Genomic DNA, 19,200 nt, shown 5'->3' with positions numbered 1-19,200 from the left:
ACCAAGGAGATATATAACTCAAATTAACCTTTTCATGCTGTAACTGAATGCACACAATGACAGTACAAGTTTTGACTACCTTGATTTGTGCAAAGATGCCAGCAATTTAACCCATCATTGCTTTTGCATTATCAGTGCAAAAGTCAACACAGTGAAGAAGGCAACGAATGTCTTCTTCCTGGTATGAAAACTGTTTTGACCTGAAAGGGTCTTGAGAATGCCCAAGATTTTATGATTCACACTTTGTGAATCCATTGCACCAAAGGATGAACTGTATTTATGGTACAGTATTTTGTCAACAATTTTCTTAAATATACTTGTATTTGTTATTTTGAATCATTAAGCAAATTCAAAATGTTATTATGTTCTTCCCCAGGGTTGTTTTGTTGGCTTTGATCTAGCACATGCAGTTGGAAATGTTGAACTTCACTTACATGACTGGGGAGTTGATTTTGCCTGCTGGTGCTCCTACAAGGTATCAACAGACTAGTTAACGTATTTATATTCTTTTAGTCCACACTAACATTAATCTAAATGTAAAAATGGATCTGTGACCAGTTTTAGGTATTTGAATTACTTTCCTCCATTTCTTTCATTACTGTATTTCGTGACTTTAGTTAATTGTAGAATCACTTAATGAATAGTATAGGTTATTAAGTTTTGGTATTTCCATCATTTATAGAGTATTTATTCCTTCAATTCTCTGACTTCTATGAAAATCTCAGGAAGTTCTGGAGTAAATCTCCATACTTAGAACTTAATTCAAATTTAATCTAGTTTTTTGTTAATATGTTGAGAAATTTCTACATAAGTTAAAGATAATTCTTATGGAATCGACTTTGTATTGACATTTGAAGACAAGTTTATTGACAGGGAGCTTAGAAATAGAACTGATTTTAAACGTTTTAAAAATATAATCTTTTATTATTATTTAAATATGTTGTGGCAAAATAATTGAGATGAATGAACTTTGAAATCAGATAACTTGTCAGTAGAACTGAACTGTTATCTACCTGTTGGGGGAAAAACTGGTCAAAATATCAATAGCTATTTATTCCTAATTAATAATGCTACATTTCATCGTTTTTCTTTGAACAAAGTAACCCCAAATTCTGTTTTATAATAAAAGTTAAAATAATCACACATTTTGATCTTATCAAAGTTGGTTTCATAACAAAAAAGTCAAATTATTATATTTATCATATATATTTAGGCAAACCTATACAGTTTAATTTACTCTCAATCCAGTATTTAAATACAGGAGCAGGAGGTCTTGCTGGTGCCTTTGTCCATGAAAAACATGCCTATACAATTAAACCTGCGTGAGTACTATCTTCAGATTTTCTTTGGTGATGGATAAATGAGTTTGAATTAATTAGTGTGCTTAATTTACATATGTTCTTTAAGATGCTATCCAATAAGAATCTGGGTTGATTATAATTATTTTACTACTCTGTGAACAATGATATGCTTTATAAGAAATAAATGATTTCCAAAGAGTTCACTTGGTTGAATAAGAAATTTAATCACAAAAGGGAAGCTTCAATGCTAAAAACGAGTCCCTGTAATCATGTAGAGCAGATGGTTTAATGCAAAGAGACTACTTAACTTTTTTTCAAAAATTAGACTTTAGAAAAGTCCGGGTTTCTTACATTGATGAATAAATCAAAGGCAACCAGAGCTGTGCCTAATAGAGCTTAAAAGTGATATGTGATTATTAAAATTACATCTACCTTTAAAGCTGGAAACTTATAATATGGTCTTGTAAGGAATATCTTCTGTCCTAAAAGATTTTATAATCCATGAAACTGAAGAAGCTGAACACTGAACAACAGACTGACTACATAAAAAGAAATACTCTTCAATTTTTATATAGCACTCTTCTTTTTTTAGAGCAAGAATAAATGCAAATGTGATACACCAACAAATTTAACATTTTTATTTGACTGCGGAACTCTTAAGTGTTTCTATTATTTTTATCTGGTATGGAGAAAAAAAAATAATATTCTATAAAAAAAAAATCCTTCCAAAATTGTATTAGAATGTGTGTGATGAGGAGACTGTCTAGACTCCTAATAGGTAATATAATAATGTTTGATTAATTTTCCGAATCTTCTCAGTCACTGGCTGAGTGGCATAATCTTTATGAGAATTGAAAGTGAATTAGTAATAAAGCTTGGAGCCCCTCACATTTTTGAGATTCTCTGCATATAAATCATACAAACTTAAGATGATTTTCTACAGCTCGTTTAATTATATCTAAATTTTTTCAAGATTTTAAAGTTTTAAAATTCAATAGAGCATTTTTTAGACAGATATTTGTTAGGCGCTCATCTACCTTGAATATATTGTCAGGACATTAGATTTCTCCCCTTTTCCAAATTCTGCAAAGAATATCTTAGCTATGGGCTTCCCTGTTGGCTCAGCAGTAAAGAGTCCACCTGCCAAGCAGGAGATGCAGTTTCAATCCCTGGATCGGGAAGATCCCCTGGAGAAGAAATGGCAATTCACTCCAGTATTCTTGCCTGGGAAATTCCACGGACAGAGGAGCCTGGAGGGATACAGTCCATGAGGCAGCTCATGAGTAGCTACTCATGGCTACTACCATGAGGTAGTACAGTTGGACACGAACAACTAAACAGCGACAACATTAGATTTCTCCCCTTGTCCCAAATTATCTGAAAAGAATATAAACTGTATAATATAGGACTACCATGCGAGTTTTAAAAGGTCTGTTTTTTCATTTATAAACAACCCCATTGATAACATTTTACCTAGCCTAAGTGTCTTCCACATAGATGGTATATAAGATATTGTCTGCCTTTGTGTGAAGACTCACCACCCTGAGCATTTCCAACTCTCCACTTATTTAAACTGCATTCGAGGAATCGGCAAAGGGAAGCAGGGGTATGGTATGTAATGTACACAAATTCTAGAGAATGCAAGCATTAGCATTTAAACTCTGATTTTACAGCATGTCTATTACACTTCAGAGTTCTTTCACCATTATTTGCCCTTCATGGATGAGGAATAGGAGAGGGCAGAAGAGTTGTAGTGTGCCTGCATGTGCCTCATCTTGTAGAATCTCAACACCCTCTAGACCCAGTGAGTGAAGTCGCTCAGTCGTGTCTGACTCTTTGTGACCCTATGGACTGTAGCCTACCAGGCTCCTCTGTCCATGAGATTTTCCAGGCAAGAATACTGGAGTTGGTTGCCATTTCCTTCTCCAGTAGGTAAGCATTAAGTCTGTGCTCCCAGGAGAAAGACCATGCAGACAGAGCAAATTTACATTCCAGCCTGCTCACTCACCTGCTGGTCCTGAAGAATGTTCTTGATTTCTCAGTGTTCTAGTCTCTTGATAAAGAGAACAAAAGCATCTACCTCAAAGAAAGTTATCGTGAGGTTAAAATGGGATAATGCATGTAAAACAGCACAGCCACTGAAGCATGATAGGTGATCCATACATCTAGGCTAAGTATCTTTTTGCCTTACTGTGAATTTGCATGTTAACTTGTAGAGATCATTGCCTAGTAGAGATCATTTCTCCTCAAGCAGGAAACATATCCTTAAAGGTTATGGTTTTTGACCTTTGGGATATTAAAGAATTTTGTGCCTATGGCCAAGCTCAGACTGACCCTATAAGCCTCTATTCCTGGAATTCTCTCTTATACTGGCCTTACCATCTTACTGGCTCATCTGCTAATTATGAGTTGACTGAGATCTTTACATGTGTCCATTTTATATTTGTACAAGAGCCATGCTTGTACAATCATGGCTATTTGTATAGTTTGAAAATCACATGCTATTAACTTCTGTTGCATTTTAAGTATCTAGTTTGGAGATCAACAAGACTCAAACCAGTCTAACTCACGTAGTCCTTCTTACAGAAACCCCTGGTCATTGTTTCTTTGTTTATCAGTTGTTAAAGCTTCTTTTTATGTGATATTAGAGGGACTAGTTCCAATGGTACCAACTTCTACCCTCAGTGCAATGTAACTACTATTGTTGTTAACTTTATGAAGTAAACTTTGTGCTTAAAAAAGGGTGACATCTAGTGGCTAAACATGTTATTTCAAATAAATAGTACACATAACTTTCCTGGTCCATTCATTCTTTATCTATGCTTAAAGTATAATTTTTTTTTCTATCATTTGACCATATATTTATAGTGCAATAATCGTGTAGCCAAAGCCTTTGATAAAGAGGTAAGACAGGATGGAGGTGGAAGTTAACATCAGGTGCATTTTGGATACAACGTTAAACAAAATGTATAAATGTTTATCAAGGTTGAACAGAAGGGTACTATGGGAGTCGATTCTGGAACTAGTAACCCTGAATTCTGAAAGTTTAATATTAAGTGTATAATTTCAAAATACCTTTTATATGATGTTCCCATTAGCAACTGGCAAATTGTATCTGTACCAAGAATTTTCACCATTTTTTGTTTATTTAAATAGGCATTTTGTTCATCCATTGTTCAAAATTGATGACCTAAGACTTTTTCCAAGAACCCTTGGCCAATAAAAATAATGAGTAAAGGCCGGTGTCAATCTACTGTATTAAGCATTATAATTCAAATTATTAATCTCAGCTATAATTTGACCTTTTCCTAGTTTATCATCATGTTTTTCTCATTCCAGTATCACATTCTAAACCTTATCTGTAGCTAAGAATTATACTAAATAAGGACTGGTTCTGACTAAATGTCATCTTGTGTTTTTTGTACTTCATGTCTGACAATTTTAGTGTTTACAGTTAATAATTATTGCTCTGCACTATGAAGGAAATACTTTTGGCTGTAAGAATTCAAACATTAGAAATATATCACCTTTAAAAAAAAATCCTTCTAGTGAAAGCATTAATTGTTCAGTCATATCCAACTCTTTGCGACCCCATGGACTGTAGCCTGCCAGACTCCTCTGTCCATGGGGTTTTCCAGGCAGGAAAGTATTACTGGAATGGGAGCCATTCCCTTCTCCAGGGGAATCTTCCTGACCCAGGGATTGAAACCAAGTCTCCTGCATTGCAGGTTCTTAAAAATCTTACATTTTTCTTTTAACTTTATAAGTGTTGACCTTTCTGAAAGACTTTAGATCAATACTTAACTTTTTGATTTTAGAAGATTCAAACATATGTGAAGCCTGTAAAATGATTTTTTTGTAAAAGCCCACAGACTGTAATTCAAGACACCACCCATCACTTCTAGGTTTTTTTAGAGAGACTCTAGTAAGAAACAGGAGTGAGTTATTAAGATTCTTTCTGTGGCTTACATTTTTTTTTTACTCTATCCAGTGAAATCATAGATACTAGAAAATTACTGTTCCTCACTTTCCATGTTGGCATAAAGAATCTTTCAAATGCTTTCATATATTAGCTCTCCTGAAATTCTTGCTTCCCCAGTATCTTTTTTTAAAGTTTTTTGAGTGGTCAAGAATGGAGCCTACTGATAATTTTTTGAAAATGCTAGGATTTCAAATGATGCCAACACATTTCCATAAACAGTTAGAGGTATTTGATTGAAGGCTTTAAGTAGAGATGACATTTTTAAGGCTTTATTAAGAGCTTGAGTCATCTCCTTTATTGTAATAAGTAATTTGCAGGTTAAAAAGAACCAGCAGAAGAGGCTGGCTGACATCAGTGCATGGGAAAGGCAAATTTTAGAACTCAGAAGTATAGATTATTACTACTAGTATTATTATTTGGGAACTTAAAAAATAGACGCATAAGAGAACATAAGAAAGTCTAAGAAAGGATAAAAATAAGCATTAAGAAAATTTATTTTAAAAATGGCTTAAAAAGTATAAGCATGTTTCATGCTTGACCCAACAGAACAATTAATGTTATAGAGGGAGATCATCTACTTGTTCTGGGGTGTGATAATGATATATCTGATTTACTTCCTTCCCCCGGCAATGCTGGAGAATACCACAAACCCAAACTCATCTATAATTTAAACCCTGTTTTGCTTTCTGTGATTCTTTCTGACTTACTACTTACCACATCTTTTTCTAGTATATATATAAGGTCTTAGTATTAAAGACTGGGAGAATGAGGGCGGATAAGTGGTGATAGCAAGGTGGGTGAATTCACAAGACCCCAGATACTTGCAAATGGGATAGGCCAATATCAATATATTTCTCAGTGAAAGTTTTCACAGAATCCTTAGTTAAACTATGACTCAGACCTCCCAGGGCATTTATTCTACACATTTAGCTTGTTTCTGGAGTTAGATGTTCAGTATGAATTAACATGGATGGCATCTTAGCCACAACTTCCTGCCCTATCAGATAGCCATATTAAATGTACTTGGCCACCCCTTTGTCCTTAATGTTACCTCCCACAACCCTATGTTATCTCCCACAGCCCTAATCTTCCAGTGTATCATTTCCCCGTGCTTCTGCTCCAATGTATGTGGTTGCTTTTCTGTATTTGATAAAGTTTACTCTTTCACTTTTCATTGATTCTCTCAATGCCTCAACCCTGGGTCCTTTTAACTCAGGTGTATCTCATCCACTGTCATGATTTCAACAACAGACATTTGCAGAAGATACCAACTGCATTTCTAGCTTTATCACTTGCTTACTTTCTATCCCTTACTTTTATCTGATTGCAAATTGCAAGAGCTTCTGATTATCAAAGTATTATTCTAGTCCCAAAAGATACATGACAATGTAGGAAAGTAAAAACTGTGAACTACTCACTTATAAAATTAACCTTTACCAAACACTCTTTCTCAATTAGTACTAACATTTATCTCTATGCATTATTATAAAAAATATTTTGGTCTCTTGCTGATTATAGAATGCTATAACACAGTAAAAATTTTATGCAAATGAATTGTAAAGTAAAATTTTTCAAGAGATTCAGCATTTCATGATGCAAGTTGTACTGAAGAACTGCTGAATCACAAAATCATGAACAATGAGAATATGTTAGAGTCAAAAGCATTAACAAATGAAGTAGAGGAAATTAGGCATGGTAGTTCAAAATCAAATGCTTGAATATGAGGGATTAAGAGGAACTGATGAATGCTTCAAAACTTTTGTGGAAATGATCATCTTTATGCTCATGCTAAAAAGTTAAATATAACACAAAAAAGATTCTAGCTTGCTACCATGACATTTGTCAAGTACACCAAAAAAAAAAAATCAACATTTGATTTACTATTTATTCTTTTTAATAATTTTCATATTATGATTTTAATGTAAGTTTTGTCAAATTATAAATTAAATTTGTTATACAATTTAAAGTTTTATTTTTCAAAAGCATCCCAATCAAATCTTTTATTTTTTCCTTCATTATTTACTACAAAAGTATGATTACAGGTTTAAAATAGATCTATTCTAAAAGACCTTTTCCCAGTACTCCATGAATGCTCAGTTGCTCAGTCATGCCTGACTCTGCAACCCCATGGACTCTAGCCCACCAGGATCCTTTGTCCGTGGAATTATCCCAGCAAGCATACTGGAGTGGGTTGCCATTTCCTCCTCTGGGGGATCTTCCCCACCCAGGGATCAAACCCAAGGCTCCTGCAGCTCCTGCATTGGCAGGCAGATTCTTTAAAATGGAAGTCACTTAGTCCTGTCCGACTCTTCACGAACCCATGGACTATATAGTCCGTGGAATTCCCCAGGCCAGGATACTGGAGTAGGTAGCCTTTCCCTTCTCCAGGGGATCTTCCCAAATCAGGGATCAAACCCAGGTCTCCCACATTGCAGGCAGATTCTTTACCAGCTGAGTCACAAAGGAAGCCTAGCAAATAATGAGGACTTCTAATATATCCGTATATCTTTCCAATCTTAGGAATTAAGCATGATGAAGCTTCCATTTTATCTTACTCCAACACAAATATCCTTTCTAAGGTGCTCACTGCTTTATCAAGTAAAGAGAATGTTTCTAAGTCATTTGAGGAGGCATGAGCAAATATAACCAATATTTATTTTTGTACAGGAAACTTTCGTAGATAGAAATAAATACAGGATGCTGCATGTTTTTTTTTTTTTAATCATACAACCCATTTGGAGAGATGTTGTTTCAGTGGTTGAATAAACAATTTAAATGATAGGTAATATAGGGTTAGAGTATGTGCCACAAGGCAAGTACTAAATAACTGCTGGGTGAATTCTCATGTATCACCATATGAAAAGTGAAGGGACAGATAACTCAGAGTTTCTTTGGACAAGCTTGAAGAAGTTTGTGGTGAAATTTACAGATACTGTTCCTCTGCAAAATGGAATGCTATGTTAACTAAGTGCATAAATTTAATGTTACTTTGAAAGCTGAGATTGTTGCCTATGAGAGAGATTTCACTCGATTAAGGAAGTATAATGAATTGCTTAAATGGTTTTTCTTTAAAGGATATGTCAAGTTATCTTTTAATACACTTGATAGAATTCTTATGGAATCTGAGTTATTGACTTAACATTTAAAAGTCTGCCTAGTATCATAATATTGCTCTTTAACTCTTTTCTACAGTATTTTAGAAATTATAAACAGTAGTAAAAGCAGGTTTGCTTCATATTCTCACTTAGTTCCATAGCCGTGCTTGTGAGTGGCTTATACCTATGAGAAACCCTAGTCTCCATATCCTCATTGTAAAGGATCCAAGGAAGACAATATGATTGGAGAAAACCCCCTTATGGATTCATGACACATAAATCATTTCTATCTTCATTCAGAAACCATTTTAGATCAATAATTCTAAAAGGATCCTTCACCTTCACAGCTTGACTTTTTTATTATGTAAATCATCCAGATAATTTTTGAGTGTGGTGAATTTAAGCTGTGATCATAAAAATAATGTTTATGCACTGAGGCATGATCACAGTTAAGAATAATTTCAATAAATAATCTGATATTCTCAACTCAAGAGATAAAGGAATCCTGACTCTTAAAAGAAAACAGGAAGAGTAATTATCAGTATAAAACTACATTCATGTCAATGTATGGCAAAAACTATTACAATATTGTAAAGTAATTAGCCCCCAACTAAAATAAATAAATTTATTAAAAAAAATAATAAAAAAATAAAAAAAATAAAAAAATTTTGTAAAAAATAAAAAAAATTTAAAAAAAATAAAAAAATAAAACTACATTAAAGTCAATGTTGTTTGCAAATCACTATTTTCAGATAATGATGGCATAATCACTAATATGAGAAAATTGAAGTCATTTGAAACCTCAAAATTTATTTTCTCTTCGAAAATTGCAGTCTAGTGTCCCTGAAGATTTATCAGGTCAGTGAACCCTTTAGACACAAAACGTAAACTTGTCAAAGAGCTTCAGCTCTTATTTTAATTACCTAAAATGACCTTCAGAATATGAAAATTTTATTTTTAATATAAAATATGAAGAGCTATTACTAAACTTCATTTGTTCTTGTTGAGAAAACACATGTATCCATCTGACTCTATAAGAGGTGCAGTGATACATGTTGTGTGGGGCAGCATGGGAAACTACTCATTGCACAAGAGCCACTGGGTCCTGCTGCTTCCAAGACTGAGCTGGGCTAACTTCACAGGCCACGAGAATGCTTGTAATGCACGACTCAAAACAAAGGTCTGAATTCCTATGATTCAGTTTCTCTTTGGTCATTTGTTTTTAACTCCACCCCAGAGGAGAAAATTTGAGTGGAAATTATCCTTTTCTCTAGTGTTGAGGTTTGTCTTCATCATGAGAAGTTCATGTAAAGAGAGATTGCCTTTACTCTCCTAAATCTCTGTTCCAATCAGATTTGGTCAAAGTCTCAGAAGATTTGGCATTAATATGGAAACCTAGACAGAAAATGATCATTTGAATTTTCTTTTTAAGTGTGCCTGTGATCTTTGTGAGAATTCGTTTTAGTATGTCCAGTGTGATTGTTTGAAAAATTGACTATAACATAATTCTAAATGTTAAAGTACAGGGACATTGACCTTCTGATCTTCCTTTATTATAATCCACAATGTCCGAAAATATATATATATCTTTATTTTGTTGTTGAATACATGGCTCTTTCTTTACTCTCAGCATAATAGACAAACCATCTTCTAGCATATGAAAGCATTTCTACTTTGCAAGTTACTCTGAAGTGAGTATGATTTGCAAAATACTGTCAAATTAAATATGCATTTCCATATGCTTCTACAAAGACTAAATATATCCATAAAAACCAGCTATAGACAACTTTAAAAATCCTTCATGAGTATTTTAATCAACATTTCAAATAGTTCTTTCTAAAGTCCTAAATTTAGAAATCTTGATGTGTTTTATGATTTTAGCTTCAATATCACCATAGAGGATTATAAACCAATATTTTAAAATAATAATAGATTTCAAGAAATAATAAGCAGAAAATTTTTGTTAATGAAGCTTTTACACCAAGAAAATATTGATTTAGCTCGTGTAAGGACAACATACTATTCTGAATCTTTAGGAAACAGTTTTCAGTAACCAAAATTTATAATATCAGGAATTGTTGTAACTATGCTTATCATACTGTTAGCTCACTGGACATATTTTAACAAGCCTTCTTTTGAGTAAGAGTTGAAGATGTAATTGAATATGTATCAGAACCAAGTAAAGCACTCTCTCATAACGAAATTTCCATATGATTGGGCAAATGAGTGGATGAAAAGGAATTGAATCCCTGTAACTCCTCAAACTCCTTTCCAAAGCAGCATTAAATCAGTTGACTTAGAACAGAGCAGAGCAATTGTGAATACTTTTTTTTTCTTTTTTTTAACAAGTTAAGAATTGATAAAGACCTTCTTTACTATCTAAGGGTGAGTTGGTAATATTTTACCTGTGTAATTTATGGCCATATTGAGCCTTGAAATAGTCACACTTGGAAACTCATTGCTGACAAGGAATGAATGCACAATTCACAGGCTGAAACATCCCATTTTGTCAAGATTTTCCATCGTCATTAGCACTTTTGAATCTGTTCTATCACTTAGCCATAAGTTTACTTTTCCTTCAAATATGCTCTTTATTAACTGCTTAGATTTATATTCTCCCTGCCCCTTCTCTTATTTGTAGTTGAGCTTCTGTTTTTGTTTTTGTTTTTTTGTCGTTTGTTATAGTTTATATCTACTGCTTTCCCTGATCCTCATTCCTATGCAGTAGCTCCACCTTTCCTATTGTAATATCAACTTGAACTTTAGCAATTGTGTTCCTCTTTCCCAAGCCTTTCTTCTCCTTCTGCACGGTAGCTTAGCAATATTAATGCTTCACTGTGAGAGATGACCTAAAAATTTATAGGGATACTTATGTACTGTGCAACCATGCTCATGTCATACCCAACTGATCTTACTTCCCTGAAGGCAGAGTTGCTCAAACTCACCCTTGTTTGCCTTTGGCATCCTACTGGATTGCTTGCTTAGAAAAGACTGCCAGTGGAGACTAGAAGAAAAACCTTGGCTGATTATAGAGGGATAGAGCTTGGAATAACTGAAAAGAAAGATGGAAATATATATATATATATATAATTGTACATGAAAAGTTAATATTGTCACTAAACATTATGGAAAAATATTGACTTATAATCCTTTCAGGCATGGCTGAGTTATGTCCCTGTACCACATTTACATTCACTAAAGAAACATTTATTGAACATCTACTATTGTCCAGGCATTTTTAAAAAATCTTTTGGATATATGGATAAATAAAGCAAAGAATTCTTCCCCTTATAGAGCTTACATTCCAGTAAGGACAGACGGATTATGTACTGAGCAAATTGCATGATACATTTGAATTGAGTCCTATGGATAATTGGAAAAACAGGACAGAAAAAGGAGTATAAAAATACTCTGGAAAACTTGGCCATGCACAGTATTCAAAAGGCATTCAGGAAGGCTCATCCTTGGGAAATATGATATGGATGAAGAGGTGAAGGAGGTGAAGAGTGGGCCAAACAATTATTTAGTGAAGAGGGTTCCAGGCAGTGGGAGTGTTTTATTAAAAGCTCAAAGACAGGAGTATGTTGAGAAAGCCAGCATAGCTGGAACAGATTGAGCAAATTGAATATTAGCGAGACAAAATGGTCCAAGAAATGCAGATCCTTACAAGGCAATGTAAAGACTTGGGATCCATTCCTATTTTGCCTGAAAAGTGGCATGCTATATCAAATTTAAAATGATCATTCTGGTGGCTTTCTTGGGAACAGGTGGTAAGAGGGTAATGGTGGATTTGGAAAACCTGCCAGGGAGCCATTGAGGAAAGAAGACAAGAGGTGACAACAATTTAAAACAGGGGAGCAGCAGAGGAAGTGATGAGACGTTGTAGGGTTTTAGGGCTTCCCTGATGTCTCAGACAGTAAAGAATCCGCCTGCAATGCAGGAGACCTGGGTTCGATCCCTGGGTTGGGAAGATACCCTGGAGGAGAGCATGGAAACCCAGTCCAGTATTCTTGTCTGGAGAATCCCCATATACAGACGAGCCTGGCGTGCTACAGTGCATGGGGTCACAAAGAGTTGGACACAAGTGAGCAAATGAACTGACTGACTGAACTGGGAGGACATAGAGAAAAGTTTGGCTAGAGGGGCAGGAATGAGGGGAGAATTAGAGACTGATGTCTGTTCAAATGATGCTAAGTTACTCAAATGGCATACCGTTGTTATCAACTACAAACATATTTCTTGAGCATCTACTACAGGAAAAGCAGTATGAAAACACCTGGAATTCAGAAATATCTTTTTGGAATTTATCATTCAGTGTGACAGGGAAGAGAGAGAGAGAAGTTGGAGAAAACTTTTGCTAAGGAGGTGATACATGAACTGACTGGAGAAACCCTAACTTTTAGTCAGACTGAAAGGGGACAGGCAGTGGTGGGGTGTTCTAGGCAGGATCATCAAGGTTCTTGTGTTTCAAGTTAGAAGTTTTGATTTTTATCTTAAAAACAAAGAGGCTCAAGTCTCAACACCTTTCCAGGTCTTGGTTTGATTATGGGAAAAATAAATAATTACACCTGGACATCTCTAAGATTTGCTTCCAGTTTTTAAACTCTGATTCTCCAGTAATAAATATGAAGCTTTGAAAAAAGCAAACTGCTGATAAGGATAACTCAGAAACTATAACAGTTTAATGGAAATCTATGCATCATCGAGCATATTGATGAGTCTGATGACCCTCTTCCCTTTCGTTTTTGTTTGTTTTTGTTTTTTTTTTTTTGGTAATAGGTGGATACAATAAAGCCCAGTAAGTTTAGACAAATTTGTAACAAACTTTACTGTAATCTTCTCATCTTTGCCTTTTCTCAAGTATGAAAGAGTACCCTGTACCCATTTCTTAAAGTTCAGCTGCCAAAAAATTTTATTATGAAAATTAAGACTATATAAGAGAGATGTGAATGAATAAATTTCTCATTATGTCCTGAATAAATAAATTTTTCATTATGTCCTGAATAAAACAACCTTTGAGGAACTTTTGATTCTGTGAAACCTGATTATTTGATGAGGATTTTAAGTACTACACTTTCACTTGAGGTTAGCTTATAGAGGTGAAGAAAGAAACCACAACCCACTACAGTATTCTTGCCTGGAGAATTCCACAGACTGAAGAGCCTGATGGGCTACAGTCCATGGGGTTACAAAGAGTTAGACATGACTCAGTGACTAACACACACACACACGAGCTTATAGAGGACATTAGGATATGACAGACATTCAAACTTATCTGAAATTGCTATTAGAGATTATGTTTAAAAATAAACAATTATGCTGTACCACAAATGTTCTATTTTTTGTAACGCTATAACAGTTCTGTTGATTCAAAACGTTTTTTGAAGTCATGTAAGCAGTAAGACAATTGTATTTAGTTCTAACTTGTGACCTCAAGAGACAAAGAGAGAAAGAAAAATAAGAGAAGAGGGGTGAGAGGGTAGGAAAGAAGAAAATGAAGAAGAGGGAAGAGAAGATAAAAAGGAAAAGGGAAAAAAGAAGAAACTTGCTTCCAATCAAGTTTACATTTCTAAAAACAAACTTATATTATTAAATGTATGGTAATAAACTGCTCAAACTACCGCACAATTGCACTCATCTCACACGCTAGTAAAGTAATGCTTAAAATTTTCCAAGCCAAGCTTCAGCAATATATGAACAGTGAACTTCCAGATGGTCAAGCTGGTTTTAGAAAAGGCAGAGGAACCAGAGATCAAGTTGCCAACATACGCAGAAAAATCGAAAAGCAAGCGAGTTCCAGAAAAACATCTACCTCTGCTTTATTGACTTTGCCAAAGCTTTGACTGTGTGGATCACAATAAACTGTGGAAAATTCTGAAAGAGATGGGAATACTGGACCACCTGACCTGCCTCTTGAGAAACCTGTATGCAGGTCAGGAAGCAACAGTTAGAACTGGACATGGAACAACAGACTGGTTCCAAATAGGAAAAGGAGTACAGCAAGGTTGTATATTGTCACCCAGCTTATTTAACTTACATGCAGAGTACATCATGATAAATGCTGGACTAGAGGAAGCACAAGTTGGAATCAAGATTGCTGGGAGAAACATCAATAACCTCAGATATGAAGATGACACCACCCTTATGGCAGAAAGTGAAGATGAACTAAAGAGCCTCTTGAGGAAAGTGAAAGAGGAGAGTGAAAAAGTTGGCTTAAAGCTCAACATTCAGAAAACTAAGATCATGGCATCCGGTCCCATCACTTCATGGGAAATAGATGGGGAAACAGTGGAAACAGTGGCTGACTTTATTTTCTTGGGCTCCAAAATCACTGCAGATGGTGATTGCAGCCATGAAATTAAAAGATGCTTACTCCTTGGAAGGAAAGTTAAGACCAACCTAGACAGCATATTAAAAAGCAGAGACATTATTTGCCAACAAAGATCTACATAGTCAAGGCTATGGTTTTTCCAGTGGTCATGTATGGATGTGAGAGTTGGACTATAAAGAAACCTAAGGGCAGAAGAATTGATGCTTTTGAACTGTGGTGTTGGAGAAGACTCTTGAGAGTCCCTTGGACTGCAAGGAGATCCATCCAGCCCATCCTAAAGGAGATTAGTCCTGGGTGTTCATTGGAAGGACTGATGTTGAAGGTGAAACTCCAATACTTTGGCCACCTGATGTGAAGAGCTGACTCATTGGAAAAGACCCTGATGCTGGGAAGGATTGAGGGCAGGAGGAGAAGAGGACGACGGAGGATGAGATGGCTGGATGGCATCACCGACTCAATGGACATGAGTTTTGGTAAACTCCGGGAGTTGGTGATGGACAGAGAGGCCTGGCGTGCTGCAGTTCATGGGGTCGCAAAGAATCGGACACGACTGAGCAACTGAACTGAACTGAACTGAATAAACTGCCAAATAAAGGACATTATGAAAGCAGTTTTTATGCAAATATACTTTCTTAGAAAAGACTGTTATCTAATTTCTTTATATGTAGGAGTGTGTTCCAATGATTAATTGCATTTTTAACAGAAGTCAGGAAAACTGGGATAAGTTGTTTTGTTTAGTTTTGATGAGTTATGGGGTGAGGAGAGGTAAAGGGCTTGCAGAATAATTTAAATTAATTCAGTGCCTGAAATATTTAGGGATTCATACTGGAGATTCTTCCATTAAAGTCTTGCTAAGGAGATCAAGGAGCGTTTGGATATTTCATTTTATAACTCTTAGCATCCAAAATCATATTCAGTGGATCCCTAGTGGCTTCCTCTTACTGAATCTGAATATCATGTCTCGAAGATGCCTTTATTATAAGTGCTGCTTTCCATTTGATAATACTTATTTGAAAATCCTTTTAAGAAATTTATCATGTTCAAAGAACAAAAAGCCTATTAAGATCTTTACTTTTTATTATTTATTGGATCTCTTCCAACACCTTCTCTCAAAATTCTGCTAATATCTTCATTCCAAGTAAATTAACTCCCTGTTTGATTTTTAATTTTTGATGGCAAGAGATTAAAATTTCTATCCAAGTATGATGAGATAGCATCTTAATTGTTATTATTCATACTCAGCTCATAGATATGATTTATGAGCCTGTTGTGATAATAGCTACTTATAAGCTAATTTAATGGTTTTTAATTTTACTTCATTAGCTTTAGAATATTTGCTTATTAGGATTCATACTAAAGTTTCATTTATATTACATTTCTTTTGCATTTTGATTAACCTTTCCTGTATTTCAAGTGGTGAGGGTCTTAAAACGAATTTAACTTTCCCCAAGGTTTTCTGAAATGTATTTTGAGTTTGAATAGGTATTCTTTGAAATAATCATTCATTTATTCACTTTAAACAGCCCTCATTTCATTTGTCGAGGCTTCAAGGTATAATATATGATTAATATGCTTATTCAGATTCACTGTATTAGATCCATAGGTTCACACATTTTGAAGAAGAGGGAATGTCTACAGAGATTATCAAAGATCAGAAGGAATAACTTTTTTTTTTTTGCAGGAGAAACATTGTATATAAATAGAATGTGGCTGTCATCTAGCCTGGTGTTTTGCTAGGTCAGAACCCCAAGTGTAGTACTGAAGTAATCTAAGGAATATTGCTTTATTTTTTTTTTAAGAATCTCTGATGAATTAAACAAAAAAAAACTGTCTCAGGTGATTTTGCATATGTTTAAGAATATACTTGGTCATGATGGTCCATATCTACATTTGGGCTTCAAGGACCAATAATTGTATTATCTTTGACTAGAGTCTTGGAACCTCAGTTTTCTCATTTGTGTAATGAGGATGATAACACTATCTACATCATATGATTCTTTTGAAGATTAAGTGATTGTTTAGAACTATGTCTGACTCATAATGAAATTTCAATTAACATTTGTTTTAGCTGTTCTCAAAATTAACAAAACAGCTTATGAGAACCTAAATCAGGAAGAACCTACATATTCCTAAGTCAAACTCTTTTTGAGTATTTTTACAAGATCTTTGCTTAAGGTTTAAGGACAGTCAATCACTTGTTTTCACATTGTTCATTTTCATTATTTGGAAAATAATATGGGGAAAAGACTTTATCTCTCAAACATTATCTTAATAAAAAACATTTCCCTTTTCTTATTTAAATTAACAATGATTTTAAAAATTTTAATCTAGATATGGTAAAAGTTATATGAGTATGGGCTCTTATATTAAAAATATATCATTGATGGTGTTTATCATGAAAACATTCAGAATATTCAGAAATTAAAGAAGAGATTCTAAGATTTTTACTTCACAAGGAAATAAGTGTAAAAAGAAATTTTAATAAGACAAAATGTCTCTCTTGTTGTAATACCCCATTTAAATTATTATTTTTTACCATGTAAAAGTATAGAGTGATTAAATTTAGAAAGCTGCAATTATTTTCATCAAAATAACATTTAGAATTTCATTAAGATTATAGATACCACAAGCGATTACAAGAATATGACAATTATTAATATTTTATATAAGAATAAATATTCAATGAAGAAAAGCATCATATGAAAAATCATTAACAGAGACAATTAACCACTACTGACTTCAGGACTCTGAAGCACACGCAACATGGAATATCTCCTCCATCCTATTTTTTCATAATTGTAAGAGTGTTTGTATTATGGTTTGTTGAATTCCTCTGATGAATATTTTCTTCAAGTTATTGCTTTGGTAGCAGAATTCAATGATGTTACTGTCACATCTAGATTTTAGACTTTCCTGCCATACATTTGATCCTGCTGCTCTGAAGCACCCTGACCCAGAGTGATAATTGTTAAGGAATTATGGTATAAAAAGCCTCTATAAAGAGTCGTTTTCTTTCTTCTGTTGCTCTTACTCTACTTCTCTTAATGAGTTCAATAACCAGGTTGATGAAACTGAAACTCCTCACCCTTTCTGAATCTCTAATTTCATTTTTTTCAGTATTTCAATCCACTCAATATCTCATTCCTAACAAAATCTGTCAACAACTCGGCCTTCTTTAGCTCTTGTTTACTATCAAACGTCTGGATTTTGGTCCATTTTCCCTCTCTCAATTCTTTCCACTTTGTTATTTCACCTGAATCCATTATTCTTGATGAAAAGTCACAGGTCCCACCCACAATTCTTAATAGTGAGCCTCATAATGTCATGAACACCAGGAGGCAAAGACAGGGGACTATGCACCCACCCTTTGTCGAATTAATATTTGTTTAAGTAGCTTCACACCCATACCCAAAGACTTTAAGCTTTTTGTGGGAAGGAACCATTTCTATTTTAGTTCACTGTACTATTTCTATCTTTTGCTTCTAGCAAGGTGTGTCATTAACCACTTTTGAAGAATTAATGATTGAAATATAGGAAAACTCTAATAAGCCTGATTTTTTAAAAAAAGGTAATTTAATTAGTACTATAAATGACAGAAATGAGTCACTTATAAAAAGCATCAACTCTAGCTTCATGGTAACTTCCATTAAACTATTTTACTCTACTCTAGTTGAGTCTACTCTATTTCACTTTTAGCTTCTGCTCTTCTACTCAGCTTCTAGGCACTGATGATCTCAGGTCTACTAGTTTATTGGTTCGTTAAGATACTTGTTTTGAACTCCCTCCTCCAACTTGCTTCTGAAGATGTGTATCAAACACAGTTTCTAACTGTGGGTCAGTGCTCCTGCTCACTTACTGGGCAGGATATGGGCTTAACTAGCTACGTTTCTTTAGATGATCACTCAAATTCCGTAAGACTTAACTTTTTTCAAACATAAAATGAGAGAAACAATACCTACCGCAGTATGTTGTTGCAGATTAAGTAAGGTGACTGAGACAATCTTGCCCACTTTTCCAGCAAACATGTCTTCATTTCTGCCCCTTTTTCCTTAGTAGTTCACTATGCAAAAGCTTTGCCCAACCATATCTTCTGAATAGGATTTCCTGTTGGCATGAGAACAGATAATCTGATTAGCTAGACCACTCTGAAATGTTCTATAGGGTTATATGATTTTCATCCAGAAGTGACATAGATGTGGGGGACAAAGGTGATGGATGATAAAGAATTAGAATCTCCAATGGGACTAGTCTCAGTATCTTTTGTAATAAGCCACTGTATTATTGTTGCTTAGTTGCTAAGTCGTGTCTGACTCTTTTGCAACCCATTGACTGTAGCCGGCCAGGCTCCTCTGTCCATGGGATTTCTCAGGCAAGAATACTGGAGTAGGTTGCCATTTCCTTCTTCAGGGGATCTGCTCAATCCAGGGATCGAAACAATGCTTCTTTCATTGCAGGTGGATTCTTTACCACTGAGCCACCTGGGAAGACCAA

The 19,200-nt window shown here is 34.7% G+C and overlaps 1 protein-coding gene across 2 annotated transcripts in view; it reads left to right on the top strand.

The window, feature by feature from the left end:
- The window catches only part of KYNU (kynureninase), a 112,329-nt gene that overhangs the window by 69,206 nt on the left and 23,923 nt on the right, over positions 1-19,200 (top strand). For both annotated transcript variants that reach the window (XM_081576081.1, XM_081576080.1), the window contains 2 exons: positions 377-475; positions 1,249-1,322. In XM_081576081.1, the coding sequence (XP_081432207.1) occupies positions 377-475; positions 1,249-1,322 (173 nt within the window). The remainder of the gene's footprint in view (positions 1-376; positions 476-1,248; positions 1,323-19,200) is intronic.

Source organism: Giraffa tippelskirchi, chromosome 3 (assembly GCF_054371585.1).
Source record: "Giraffa tippelskirchi isolate mGirTip1 chromosome 3, T2T-mGirTip1v1.2.pri, whole genome shotgun sequence".
Taxonomy (NCBI): domain Eukaryota; kingdom Metazoa; phylum Chordata; class Mammalia; order Artiodactyla; family Giraffidae; genus Giraffa; species Giraffa tippelskirchi.
This window is presented reverse-complemented; position numbering and strand designations above follow the sequence as displayed.